At 43.1% G+C, this 13569-nt stretch overlaps 1 protein-coding gene across 4 annotated transcripts in view; it reads left to right on the top strand.

Annotated features, from left to right (window-relative positions):
* Positions 1 to 13569, top strand: part of ARMC8 (armadillo repeat containing 8) — a 61163-nt gene that overhangs the window by 40592 nt on the left and 7002 nt on the right. For all 4 annotated transcript variants that reach the window (XM_059855151.1, XM_059855150.1, XM_059855149.1 and 1 more), the window contains 8 exons: positions 2711 to 2771; positions 5552 to 5752; positions 8433 to 8528; positions 9871 to 9953; positions 10229 to 10310; positions 11516 to 11602; positions 12574 to 12666; positions 13142 to 13291. In XM_059855151.1, the coding sequence (XP_059711134.1) occupies positions 2711 to 2771; positions 5552 to 5752; positions 8433 to 8528; positions 9871 to 9953; positions 10229 to 10310; positions 11516 to 11602; positions 12574 to 12666; positions 13142 to 13291 (853 nt within the window). The remainder of the gene's footprint in view (positions 1 to 2710; positions 2772 to 5551; positions 5753 to 8432; positions 8529 to 9870; positions 9954 to 10228; positions 10311 to 11515; positions 11603 to 12573; positions 12667 to 13141; positions 13292 to 13569) is intronic.

Below are 13569 nucleotides of genomic sequence, written 5' to 3'. Positions count from 1 at the left end.
CTAAGTCATTCATGAAAGCGGTTTCAGTGATGTGCATGTCTCTGAGGGGGGTTCTTGGGTAATCCCACTCCATGTAGGTGGTATGTCTTGGGACCTCCCAGCCACAATTCCAACCACAAATGGCCCAAGCAGTCTGGTTTTACTGGTTTTGTTGGGCAAGTTAAATTAATTGCACTGTAGCAGTCTTAGTTCTGATTGATTTGTTTCTTTGAGAAGTCTGAAAATAGATAAAGAATGACATACTTAAAAGTAATTTTTTTACTAATCTCAAGATATAAAGCAGTTGACAAGTCATAAAGACAGGCTGGAGTTAGAAGAATTGTTCTGAGATGGACATTCCCAGGTCTATTGGTGTTCTTTGCTGATGGAAGGAACTGGGTACCCATCTTCTGCTGTTACTTTGCTGTACTTTGGCTCATCTGGACCTTTGAAGCATGAAAGAAAGTGATGTGGTGAAAAGCAGCAAAAGAAAATTGCAAGGAAATGGCAGACAAACCAGTCTCTTCAGATTGGGTTTCTCCCAATTAGTCCACAGGCACTCATCCTTCTTAGGGCTCTCAGTTTTACAGTCCTGAAGTTTGCAAAGCCCTGCTGGCTTTTCTTCTGTAGGTCTATCCCCTACCTGATTGCCTCCAAGTCAGACTCTCTCTTCCATTTTCTTAATGAGAGTAGTAGGTTTAAATTGTCACAGGTGATGTTTTTTTCTGCTTGTAAATTAGATTTCACCCCTACCTTGCCAGTTTCAGTCAGTTAATCTGCAGTTCCTCTGATTTATCATTAGACTCTTTGGAATGCAGATCTAGAAGGGTTTTTTTTTTCCTTTTGAATGTTCTCTATAATTTCTATTGAATCTGGACTGGCATACAAGTCTGCTTTAAGAAGTTCCCTTTCTTTTCCCTCAACGATTGAAGTAGACTTGGAAGACTCAAGGTAATAGCTCTTAATTGAAATGGAGCAAAGATCCTTCCCTTGAGCAGCAGTGTTGGGACAGAGGGAAGATCAGGATGCCCCTTGGGGGAAGAGTGCTTTGCAGCTACAAGTGGAGCAGTAACCTTTCCTGCTAAAATCACCAGAATTGCTTCAAGCTAAGCTAAGCCTGTTACCTGAAGTCAAAAATTACTTTCTTTTGTTGCTGAAATAGAGCTACTTTGCCTGGCAAATAGGGTCTCACCAGACTGAGTGGCAGCTGCAGGATGGGTGCTTTCCTCCTGACTGCAGGTGTGAAAAAGAGTTTCCTGTTGTCAGCTGCAAGCCTTGGGCAGTAAAAGTTTAGCAGATGATTTCTGTGCTAATATTCAAGTCTTATGTCTTACTTTTGGAGAAATAATATATTAATAGAGATCTGATTGTGGGATTTTTAGCTGTGGCTGTATTCAGAATGAGGATCAGTGTTGCCTTTAAGAGGTGAAAGAACTCACTCTGGGCCCTTGGAAGGAGCTCAGGCATGTGGTGAAACACACCATGGTTATATGAGCACATTGCAGTTCTGATTGACCCTGGGTACAGCCTCAGCCTGCCCAACTGAGGCTCCAGACATGCTAGTTTAAGTTACCTTTACTGAAATACAGTTACATATTTTAACCTCCACCGTGGCATGATAAAACCCAGCTCCAATGGTTAGTTCAGAAGCTAAAAGAAGAGAAACTGGTGCACAGCAGTTCCCCTCCAGTTCCATTCCACTGCCTTGTAGCAGAGCAGGTAAAAATGAAACCACTTCAAAGTAAAACACTTTTTTTGGTGGGTGAACTATTTTGCATTTCTGGTAGTTTGGGGCACTTTACAAGTACATTAACAAAGAATTTGAAACTTGTCTGATGCTGTGTGCTGGTGAGACCTTGTGGTTTTCATATCCACGGTGAGCTGTTGTCTAATAAAGGCCAAATGCTGGCTTGGTGCAGTGTCAGAGCCTTGGCTGGGTTCATTGTTAGTGAGGGAGTGCTGGTCCCTGCAGAGTGGAAAGCCCTGCCTGTGGACAGGCAGCACAACAATTCCACCTCTCCTGGGCTGGGGCAGGGCATGGGTGTCTGTGCCTGAGCTGTCAGGCTGTGTTCCTCTGCTTTTGGCTGCACACCCAGGGGCAGGTATTTAGAGGAAAGTCTGGGTGTGTTGCACCTTTGCTTAGTGGAGGTTGTTCCTTTTGGGTGTGTGTAGGGGGATAAAATATAACAAAATATAGTGTAGAAAGTAATCTTACCCCTAAGGAGTTGCAGCTGGGCCAATTATCAAAGATTAGGAACAGGCCTGACTTTAACAGGCCACAGCTGTAACCAATGAGAAGAAGAGTGCTATAAAAGAGTGGGTGGGTGGTTGAGAATGGAACTGGAGTCAGTTGGTTACTGTGTGAAGAAGAGTCAGTGCTCTGAGGAGCTGCCCATGGGACCCACCAAGAAGGTATGAAACCTTTGCCACAAGGAGACAAGAGTATGGAACCCCTGCAATAAGATGACAACAGGGTGGGGCTCAGGCAGGGTGGTGGTGTGACCCTTTGTGGCCAGTGTGTGCTGTGTGTATTGCTCAGTGCTCCAGCCAGGGGTCCTGCACTGCAAACCTGCCAGAAAGTGCTCCTGGAGGAGTTTGTGTGCCCAGGCCTAGTAATGTCTGATGTCTTTAAATCAAACAGAGGAGGATGTTTCATTAGGCCAGATGTTCTGCAGCAGCTGAAGTGCACCAAAGCCATGGCAGGTGACAGTGTCTTGTTGTGTTGTTGCAGCCTTACTTCCATGTGCAGAGCCGGAGCAATACGGACGGACGATCCCTGCATCGTTCTGAAGGTGAGCTGTGTTCTGCTTCAACCACCTTGTAAATGTAGACTAATTCTTTTTGTGCTGGCCATGACAGATCCTTAAACAGTTCTCTGTTCAAAAGGTTTTCTCATGTAGGTTTATCCTGGTTTTATTTTCTCGTATAAAAGGTAGCACAAAATCTGTTACACCAAAGATTGCAAAGCACCAAGTTCTCCTGGCTTTTTTTTTAATTTAAAAAAAAAAATAGTTCCCTGATTTCCTTTTCTTCCCCAAGTAATGGTAGATAAAAAATATACATGTTGGGTGAGACAAAGGCCTGCCCCTCCTGTCTTTTTGTGCAAGAAAGTGCAATATACTGTTCATTCCAGAGATATTAGGATCTGTTCTGCACTGGCACTTGGTACTGCACAACTGAGGAAGCCAAGCTGCATCATTCTCTCTCATCCTCTTCCTTAGCCTTGTTCCAAATTGACACTCCAATTCTCTGCTCTCCTTTCTCCCTACAACCCCTGAAAACTGGGGGCAGCAGTTCCATTCTCCCAACCCCTCTCTCCTGCAAACCTCTTTCTTCTTTGGAAATGCCTTCCCTTCATGAATCCCCCATGCTGGGCTGTGCCCTGGTCAGGATGTGTGTGTTCCAGAGCTGTTCTGCCCTGGGACAGGGAGCAGGCCTGCTGCCAGTGGCAGGTCACTCCTGGGAGCTGTACCCTGCCTTGTGAAGCTGCACATGCTGGGCCATGTGGGCCCTGTGGAAAACCACCATCCTTTCAAACCTTTGCAAAGGGATGTGCTTGGGCCAGCTCACACCAAAAGCAGCATTTTTTCCTTGTGGAAGCTGCTTCAGCACAAATCCATGTTTGAGGCTGTGGAATTAAATGTGTTGTAGTACTTGAGAGTAGACAAAAAAGTGAGGGGGAAGGAAGGCACAGAACCTTTGCCTTGTTCAAAGCACCCCAATGATTTCTCTTCCAGGAGCTCATACTTGCAAGATAACACAGTGTCCCTGTGCTTAATCCAGCCCCAAATCCTTTAACCTGTGCTGAGCTCAAGTGATGGCCCCTTTAGCATTCAGGAGTTATTGACCCTTTGCTATCAAACTTTCTGCATTTGGGGGCCAGTCAAGAATGTGTGTTTTCAAAATGGCTTTAATTTACTTTCATTGCTCAGTTTGAGTAGTGGGTTGGCCTGCAACATGGGGGAAAAACTAAAATCCCTTGAGTAGGACAGGGAAGGCTGATAAATAATGGATTTAATAGGAAGGGAGATGATTTCTCTGGAATCCTAATAATGAAACTGTCCAGATAATCCAGATACATCCCAGCCATACATGAAAATTAGATATTCCATGTTTACAGTCCATTTCCAGACTTTTATCTGCTGGCCAGGTGTGCATTGTGGCTTTCCATCTTACACCCCTATGTAGCTCCCTACTCCTGTGCATTAATTGCACTGTGCTGACCTGTAGGTCCAATGGAACAGTTAAAATGCGTCTGTCAGAAATCTTCCTTCTGTTTTTAAGCAGATGGAATTGCTTAGTATTGAAAAACATGAGATCTGTGTTTCTTGGGTGCATGCAGCCAGTTGCTTAACAATGCCCAGCTCTTGAGTTCCAAGAAATAGCTCATTTCATTGCAGGCCATTTGACCTTGGAAGGAATTAAGAAGTCCGTTGTCTTTGTGATTTAGACATGGAATTCCACTTCTTTCTTTCTCACTCCGCATGAATCTAATTTTTTGAGAGCCTGTGTACAATCTTCCCTGCTGCCTCAAGGCCAGGTATGCAGAAGGGAGTGAGCTTTGGCTCACTGGATTATAGCTGCAAGATTCACTACCTCAGTGATAATCTTTGAGGTGGCATCTAGCTTTCTAAAATATGTAGGCAAGTCCTGCTTCCTGTGCAATGGAGATCAGGTATTTATCTGTTTAATCATATGAACAGTCAATGAGTAGATGTTATTTCTGGTCCCCAAAGCATAACTCTGAGCAACATTTACTGGAGTTAGTCTGTTGAACTTGGTGGCGTTGCACAAGCAAAACCTTGGTGTTTATTCCTTGTCCATTTTCATATTTGGGAAGGCTTGAAGGAGCAGAGTCCCAGCTCTTGGAGAATTGGCCTGTCCAGAGTTAAGTGCTTTCCATTGGGCTTCTGGTAAAGAAAGACTTGATTGGTTTTCCTGTTTCAGTAGAGAAGGTGTAACAAAACTGTTGTGTGGGTGCAGGTAGGGGGGGTAGGGGTAGGGGGGATGTCAGGGAAGGCAGAATGGACCTGGATTCCAGGTTATCTTCTTTTCTGATTGATCAAATATGCTGCTTGCTGAGGACTATTCCTCCCTTGCCCTCTGCTCCGGGCAGCCAGTGTGTGGGAAAGGAACCCTGAGATTATTTCTGACTGTGTTGTCCTTAGTTAATCCTGGATCACAGAAGGGCAGGAGGGGTCAAGTACTTGAGGGCACCGTGGGTACTTTTGGTTCTGGTGCGTAGTAAGAACAGGCCTGTGAAAATATCAACTTCTGAGGGGAGTTTAAAAATTTTTTACAAGGCTTTGTCAAACTTTGTCTATGTTTACTTCCAAACATTGCATCATTTTGGCTGTGTGAGAGGTTGTGTGAAAATAGCTGATGGTACACTCAGCAATGCCTGAACAATTCTTCTGTGTGTGGAGTCTTTGAACCCACTGAAATGTGTGTGTGTGAAAGTTCTTATCTAAATAACAATGCAGAGCATTGCTGTATGACAGTTGTTTAATTTCTTTGGAGTTTCTTTATCAATGCAGCTGCACTAGGAACTCCTTTTATTTAATCTCTGCAGACTCTGCCATGCTTGGTTCGAATGTGCAGTAAAGACAGACTGTTGGAGGAGAGAGTGGAGGGGGCAGAGACTCTGGCCTACCTGATAGAGACAGACGTGGAGCTGCAGAGGATGGCCAGCATCACCGACCACCTCATCGTCATGCTGGCAGACTACTTCAAGTACCCCAGCTCCGTCAGCGCCATCACCGACATCAAGAGGGTGCGTTCCCTGACCTGCTCTGGGCCTTGGAGGAATGGGCAAACCCAAAAAGAAACCAGCTCAGGACGGGGTTTTGTAATTCTGGTTAAACCTGGTGTGGTAGCAGGCCCCCAGCCTGCTACCACATAGCATTGACTCTATGATCCAGAAGGCATGAAAGACACTTTATTATTAGAAATCTAGAGTTCTTATGTCACTGTTAGGCTGGACGTGGCATACACACATGATCAGGGTCTGAGAAGAAAAAAGCTTTTTATTCTGCATGTTCTCCAGCTTATATACTCTTAACAAAGCGTGATCTTAAGTCATTAACTACACCACAATAACATTACATTCATTGGTGCAAAGCAATTAAGGTCAATATAATTGGCAAAAGTTTGACAGAAATTTAATAAGGCACGTATACACATCTACTTAGGCACGCAGTCTAGCTTACAAAAATTCTCATGTATCTTTTCTAATCTGTTTCCATGCTGACGGCCTTGACTTCTTCCTTGCTATGGATACACTCAAAAATCATGAATTGTCATCTCTTCTCTTAACTCAGCTTTGCTTGCAAGCCAGCTCTCAAACCCCTCCATATTCTTATAGAAACATTGGTGGACCTAAGAACTGATTGGTCTCAAAGTGAAAACTTCTCACATACTATTGGTGGTTATCAATAACACATTCTAGAGAACCACATCTCTAAACAATGGTTACAGAAAGAGAGACAATAAATTGTTTGAATTCTTTTCCTCTAAGTTTCCCACAGCTTCTACACAGCTTCCCAAGATTTTTCTAAAAAAGTCTGTGCCCACTGTCTGTGACCAGAGAGCTGCTGCCACAACCTGGTGCCTGAGGGCCTCAATTGAAAGGTGACCAGAGGTGCAGCAGCACTTGATTCTTGATGTTTGTACTCTCCAAGGCTCAGTCGCTGCTCTTTGGAGACTTCATAAACCATGCAGAAGTGTGCATGTCTGGTCTTCCCTTCCTCTAAGTTTAAACATCTTGCCTTCAGGAACCAGTACATTTCAGCTTCATAAAAGATAATAGTCTATGTGAAGAGAGATTTGTTTTCAATTCTTAGGTCAGGTTTGTGGAAAATCTGAACTTCAGAGGTGGTTCTGTTGAGTTTAAGCACAAAAACATGTGAATGTCATGCACTGTTTCATATTATGAGTTATCTGCACTTGCAAGACATTGGATAAACAGAGACCAGATGTACCCTGGAGTCTTACTGAGACTGATTATTAGAAAGAACCCCAAAAAATAGATTACAGAGCTTTGCTTTTTTCCTGAAACTGGCCCAAGGGACAGTTAATTAACCACCTTATAGAATGGGGTTAATTCTGCATAGAGAGCCTCTTGAATGCTCTGTAAAAATGCAAATGAAACATTAAAAAAAAAATCAGTTGCAGTATAAAAAAGTGAGCAAAAAGAAGTTTAGCAGCTTATTGAGGAGTAATGGATGTTGGCTGTAGCATCAAAAATATGATCAGGTTCCAAAAGCAAGTAGGGTAATTCTAAATATTATGACAGTGCTCTGAGTGTGCAGTAAGTCTGTAGAGGCAGCCAATTGGGAATCCAGGGTATTGGCTTTGAACAGAGTGCTTGGAACTGCACCCTGTAAGGTAAAACTACGTGAGGAGTGAGTGAGGAATCTGCCAAACAGAGAACTTGTCTGCTTAAAATATTTATAACATAATATTAAAATATTTATAGCATAATGTTTTAATACTTCTGCTCCAATATAGCTGCAGTGGAGAGAATTACTCACAGAGCTTAATTTTTGACATTTCTTTTATTTCAGCACTTTGCTACCTTATACTGTCATTTCCCTGGCATTTTGTGTAGACTTTGAAGATTGCATTGTTTTGTAGAACACTTTGGGTACAGAGTTTTGAGGGTAGTCAGAGCCACAGAATTATTTTCAGAAGAGAACATGAGGAGATCTGAGAGCCCAAATTTGCTGTTCCAAGCAGGTTCAATCTCAAACACCACTATTTTATGATGCCTTTAGTGCTCCCATTAATTATCATAAAATCACAGAATATCCTGAGCTGGAAGGGACCCCAAGGATCATCCAGTCCAGCTCCTGGCCATGCACAGACACCCCAACAATCCCACCCTGTGCATCCCTGAGAGCGTTGTCCAAAAGCTCCTGGAGCTCTGGCAGCCTTAGGGCTGTGCCCATTCCCTGGGCCTTGGAGGAATGGGCAAAACCAGCACCCTCTGGGGGAAAAACCTTTTCCTGATATCCAGCCTCACCCCCCCTTAACATGCCCTGAGATTTAGAAACCAACTTTGGCTCCTGGTTTTCCTTCAGTTCTCTTGATAAAATTTGTTTTGATTCTCTCCCTGATTTTTCACTCTTTCTGGCTAGTTCCTGTATGTCTCTCTTGGGAGATAAGAATACCATTTACCTAAATATGGTCTTGATAGAGTCATAACCTTGTTTTGGCCTCAAATTGAAGACAAAGTTGTCTTCTCTGTAACTCAGCAGAGAAATGAACTATATTCTTAACTCTGGTTATTTCATTTAGCTGGTAAATGTGGACATGAGCTCAGGGAGCAGCACTTTGTGCTTCTGGCTGCCCCTGGGGTGACAGAATAGGTAAGCACCAGTGTAGACCAAAGCAGAATGTCACACTGCAGCTGCTCTGGTGGCTGAGCCTGGTGCCTGTGCTGTGTTTCCCAGCTGGACCATGACCTGAAGCACGCCCACGAGCTGCGCCAGGCCGCCTTCAAGCTCTACGCCTCGCTGGGGGCTAACGACGAGGACATCCGCAAAAAGGTGAGCCCTGCTGGGAGGGAGCCTGCTGGCCACTGCTCAGCAGCAATTCTCACCCTCCCAGGGCTTTCCCCATTATGATGTAAATAGGTTGAAATGAGGCCTCTCTCCTCCATTAATATGAATTTTCACATTGCGTGGAATTGGAGGAAAGATTCATGTCTTGCTATCAGAGTATAACAACAGTAAAGTTTAGTTGTGTAAGCATCTTCACAGTGATGAACTAGACTTGCACAAGGAGTCGTCTTTCAGCATTTTTGGTACTTGGCTACTCATAAGGAATATTGTTGTGGCATAGGAGAAATTTCTGAAATTTGTGTTCTGAGAGTGATAATACACCTCTGTTCTCATTTATTCCATTATATGACAAATGTTTAAAAAAACCAACCCTGGAAAGTCTGCTCATAAACAAAGTCAGAATTTGTTTCATGATTCTCAGGTGACCAAAGCTTTGCACTGTCATAACAAAGCAGTTGGTGATTCAAACATTGCAGCAAAGAGATTGGTTGCTTGGGCCACTCACATGGTTAAAAATTAGTGTGTGGAAAGTGGAGGGAACTTGATAAATGAATAATTAGAAGGAGCATTTTTTTTTAATTAATCATGGATTTGCAGTGTCATGTAGCAAGTGCAGAAGACAGGAATGTTTTCTGAATTTATTTGCTGGTTAAAGGGGAAAAGCAGAAGGAAGGGGGCAGGTAAACACAGGTAAACATCAGGAGGATTTATCAGTGGGGAGCCACCTGGGATCTCCAGAATTCAAGACCATAAACTCCTCTTTTGTTGCTTTAGTTAATAGTGAAGATCCTCCTTTTACACAGCTTTTAATAAGCAGTGGGTGTGTACACGCCAAAGTTGATTTATTATGCAAAATCCATCATTCATCTGGGTATTAACTCCCTTTTATACTGGTCTTAAGTGTTTGTGCTGGCCGTGTCTAAATATGGCAGGTGAGCTACTGGGTATTTTTTATCCATACAGCTCTACAACCTATCTCTGATCTGTAGTTTGTATATGTTCTGTGCACTCACACATGCTCACTTTTGTTTTAATATGACATCAAGGGTAATTCAGGTATGTGTATATATATAGATAGAGAGATGGATACTTTTATATAAAAATCACCCTCTTGTTGCTTGATTAAAAGCCATAGTGGAGCATAGAATATAGATTTTTTTATTTCCTAATTGTAGATACACAAAACTATCCATTTAATCTAGCAAGAGAGTGTGGCGTGCTGGTTTTGGCTGCAGTTTTTATATGTAACATTGAAGATGCTGCAGCCAGAACCCCAGCAAGCCATGAATGCTGTGAGCTGTGCACTGACCTGAGTTCTTTGGTGCAGATCATTGAGACTGAGAACATGATGGACCGTATCGTTAACGGCCTGTCCGAGTCCAGCATCAAGGTGCGCTTGGCTGCAGTCAGGTGAGCCTGTCCTCGTCCCTGCAGAACCTCTGCTGCACCTGGGAGAACTCCTGTCACTGCCTGAGAGCTGCTCTGAACTCAGTTCTGCTCTTGAGACCCCTCCTGGGGGAGAGGGGCAGTTATCCTGGGCTGCTGCAGGGTTTTCTCTTGGCTGGTCCCAGGTTTCTCCCTGCCTGCCCCCCCAGCTCAGTAATCCTTGTGGAGCAGCAGGGTGTGTACAGCAGTGCCCATGGGGGTGTGCAGGTCTCACAGGGAGGATTTCTCTTCCATTCCAGATGTTTGCACAGTTTGTCCCGTTCTGTCCAGCAGCTCAGGACAAGTTTTCAGGATCATGCTGTATGGAAGCCTTTAATGAAGGTAAGTGAGGAGCAGTCAAGTCTCAGTGCTTAGAGTGTTCTGGTCCATTCAGGGAGCACAGAGTGACTGTTTACTTGGCATGCCTTGCTGTAGAATCATGATACAAATTACCTAGAAATCAAAATCCTGGGGCCTTCTCCTAAGAGAGTCATAAGTCAACAAAAGGCAACAGCAGCAAGCGTGCTTGGTTTTGGTTGGCTTTTTGTTTCCTTTTTTTCATTATTGTTTTTGGGGTTTTTTTTGTCATCAATGAGTGAAGCTAAATTATTCTCAATGCTCACACAGGACACTACAAGAACTACATGTCCTTTAATGTCAGGTTCAGGCTAGATGGCACAGTTCGAACTTGGTCTGTGAGGCCTGCAAGAGAATTTAGATATGTGTTTTCTCCTGTGGTTCTCTACTTCTTACATCTCATTGCAGATTCTATAGCTGAAACCAAAGAGCTCAGAAAGACCTTTGAAAAGACACATTGTCCTATAGAGCAATTTTCCACAAGATACAGTGAGATTCAAGTGTGTAAGATACATGTCATCTCTCGTCCTGTAATGTCACTGTCACAAATACAGATAAATAAACCAGTTTCTCAGTTTCAACATCTTTTAGACCTTGGAGATGCAGAACAGACCAAGTCTGCTAGCACACCTGAAGGCTTGGCCAGTATTGACAGCCATAGGAATCTCCTGAAGTCAGCTTGACTTGTCTGTTCAGAAGTGAAATGGCTGGAGCACAGAAGGTGTTGTTGGCAGTAGGGAGCAAGGGAGGAGCATCTTTGGTTCAGGAATTGGTGTATTGGTGCTGCTGGAGATCCAGGCAGAGATAAGGGACTGTAACTTGTCTCAGGCTGTGCTCCTCTGACAGGATGCTCCTTAGGAAATGTGCTGTGTTGTGCTTAGCATGAGGTATAGAGGGGTTGAAGAGGCTCCTCCTGGAGCTTCCTCTGCATATGTGTCCTTTGCAGAGCAGGGCTTGTCCCCACTGATTTCTACTAAATTGGACTGAAAGCTCTCAAATCTGACTTCTGTGAAATAGTGCATTGCTCCAGCTTGTCCTGTGATGTGTATCAGTCTGGGTCTGCACTGCTAGCATGGAAGCACCTCCAGAAGTCTGGAATATCCAGCTACAGCATAACTCCAGGTATTCCATTTCAATGATCTCTTCATTATCCTGCTAATAATTCCTCTCTCTCCCCTCTGTGCCTGCAGGTTTTACAGAATGCTCCAAACGAGATTCTTGTAGTAGCATCTTCCACGCTATGCAATCTTCTTCTGGAATTCTCTCCAAGCAAGGAGGTGAGTACTTAGCCAGCAGCAGGGAGGGGGATGGACTGAAGTGAGATTTCACAATGGTTCAATTAGCATAAAGGCATGTTAATTGGCAGCCATTGCTTGTGACACATTATGGAGCTGTGATGTTACAGAGCTGTGTCACTAATGGCTTGGGAACAAAAAAATCATCTGCTTACAGTGCTGTGACAGTTAATTTGGTCTCTAAAGAAAAGAAGCAGGCATGAAGTTTTGTCATTTCCTTTTTACTTGTAAAACATTGTTATCTAAAAAGATCATAAACAAGAAGAAACCACACTGATAATTTGCAATGTGATCCATTGTCTTAGAGAATTACTGCTACTGTAATGCTGAAAATGCTGGCTTAGCTGAGTCTTGTGTTTTTATTGTTCTCTGATGAACAGTACAGGATATCTGGTTCTGCAGAGTCTGTATTTCATAGAGATCATACACACAAATCAACACCCCACAGCAGTGCAACAATTCCCCAAGTCTAAAATACTTCTTAATTACAGAAAATATTTGCAAGATTGTGCTGTATGTGGGATCCTGCAGCGCTCTGTGGATTACCAAATTATCAGTTGGTCTTGGTGGTTTCAATCATATCTGTGAGACAGCAAATTAACTGAAATAATAACTGGCCATGAGGCAGCCATGAGGCTTTTTTAGCAGACTGCAGGTCAAGTGTTCATGGGGTGTGAGCAGCAGTGTGAGGTGATGTATATACACATATAAATGTGTGTGCATCCGTGCCTCTACAAACACAGAAAAAGGAGAAATCAGCTGCCTTGACCTGACTTTTTTCATAAAATCTACTGTTAAATGGCCATGGATATGGGGTATGGCATGGCCAGTTCATGTGAGTGCACTGGACATGTTATAAGCTCAAGAATAAGATATAAGGATTTTTAGTATTTTCATATGTGCAGTTAGTCTAAGTAGTGTTGTAAAGATCTGCTTTTCCCTCCTTCTTTCAGCCTATTTTAGAATCAGGAGCCATAGAACTTCTATGTAGTTTAACCCAGAGTGAAAATCTTGCCTTGCGAGTGAATGGCATTTGGGCTTTAATGGTGAGTAGGACACCCAATGAAATACCACTTGTGACTGTGTGCCTTAAAAAGTTTGGGAACATACCTTGTAGAACTTGTCAGTTGTTATTAACAATGACATAATTGAAATCTGGCTTGTTGTTCCACCAAACTGCAAAAGAAAAACAGTATCTGCCTGGTGGTAGGAGCACTTCACCCATTCGTCCATAAAGTAAAATAAATTCTTCAGTTCTGGTACTAATTTTGTTGCCAAGATCATTCAGGGAAGCAGTTGTGTCAGTAGCATGCCATGGGGAAAATAAAAGCAGGTAATAACCAGGTCAGGTGTAAGACAATATGAAAATTGAATTCACTGTGTAGAGTTGCTCATAAATTACAGCCTTTTTGCAAGACTAATTTAGGAAAGATATATTCTTGTAGGGAATAGTCTATTAAAAGAGTGAAAGCCCGGTTTTCAGGTAAAAAAAAAATCCATTAAAAGGTGTGTCTGTTTCAGAACATGGCATTTCAAGCAGAACAGAAGATCAAGTCAGACATCCTGCGAGGTCTGAGCACAGAGCAGTTGTTTCAGTTGCTTTCTGATTCTGATGTAAATGTTCTGATGAAAACCTTGGGACTGCTCAGGAATCTTCTCTCCACTCGCCCAGTAAGTAGAGCTGCAAACAGACCTTCTGAAAGCTGATCAAACAAGTAGCCAATCCAGTGCTTCTGTGCAGGACATTTCCCTGTTTTAACACCACTTGGATTTATTTGAATATCTGTAAGCAAATGTGCAAATCAGTGTGAGAAAGTATTTGAAGGAATCCTCTGCATCCATGGAAGTGCTGTAATTATTATCAGAGCTAGACATTTTCATGTAATGTTCAATTCCATTGCATTTAGCTCTTAGCAACATTATTTTCACAGCAGTTTCTCTGTGAAACT

This window comes from Haemorhous mexicanus, chromosome 10 (genome assembly GCF_027477595.1).
Source record: "Haemorhous mexicanus isolate bHaeMex1 chromosome 10, bHaeMex1.pri, whole genome shotgun sequence".
Lineage (NCBI taxonomy): Eukaryota > Metazoa > Chordata > Aves > Passeriformes > Fringillidae > Haemorhous > Haemorhous mexicanus.
This window is presented reverse-complemented; position numbering and strand designations above follow the sequence as displayed.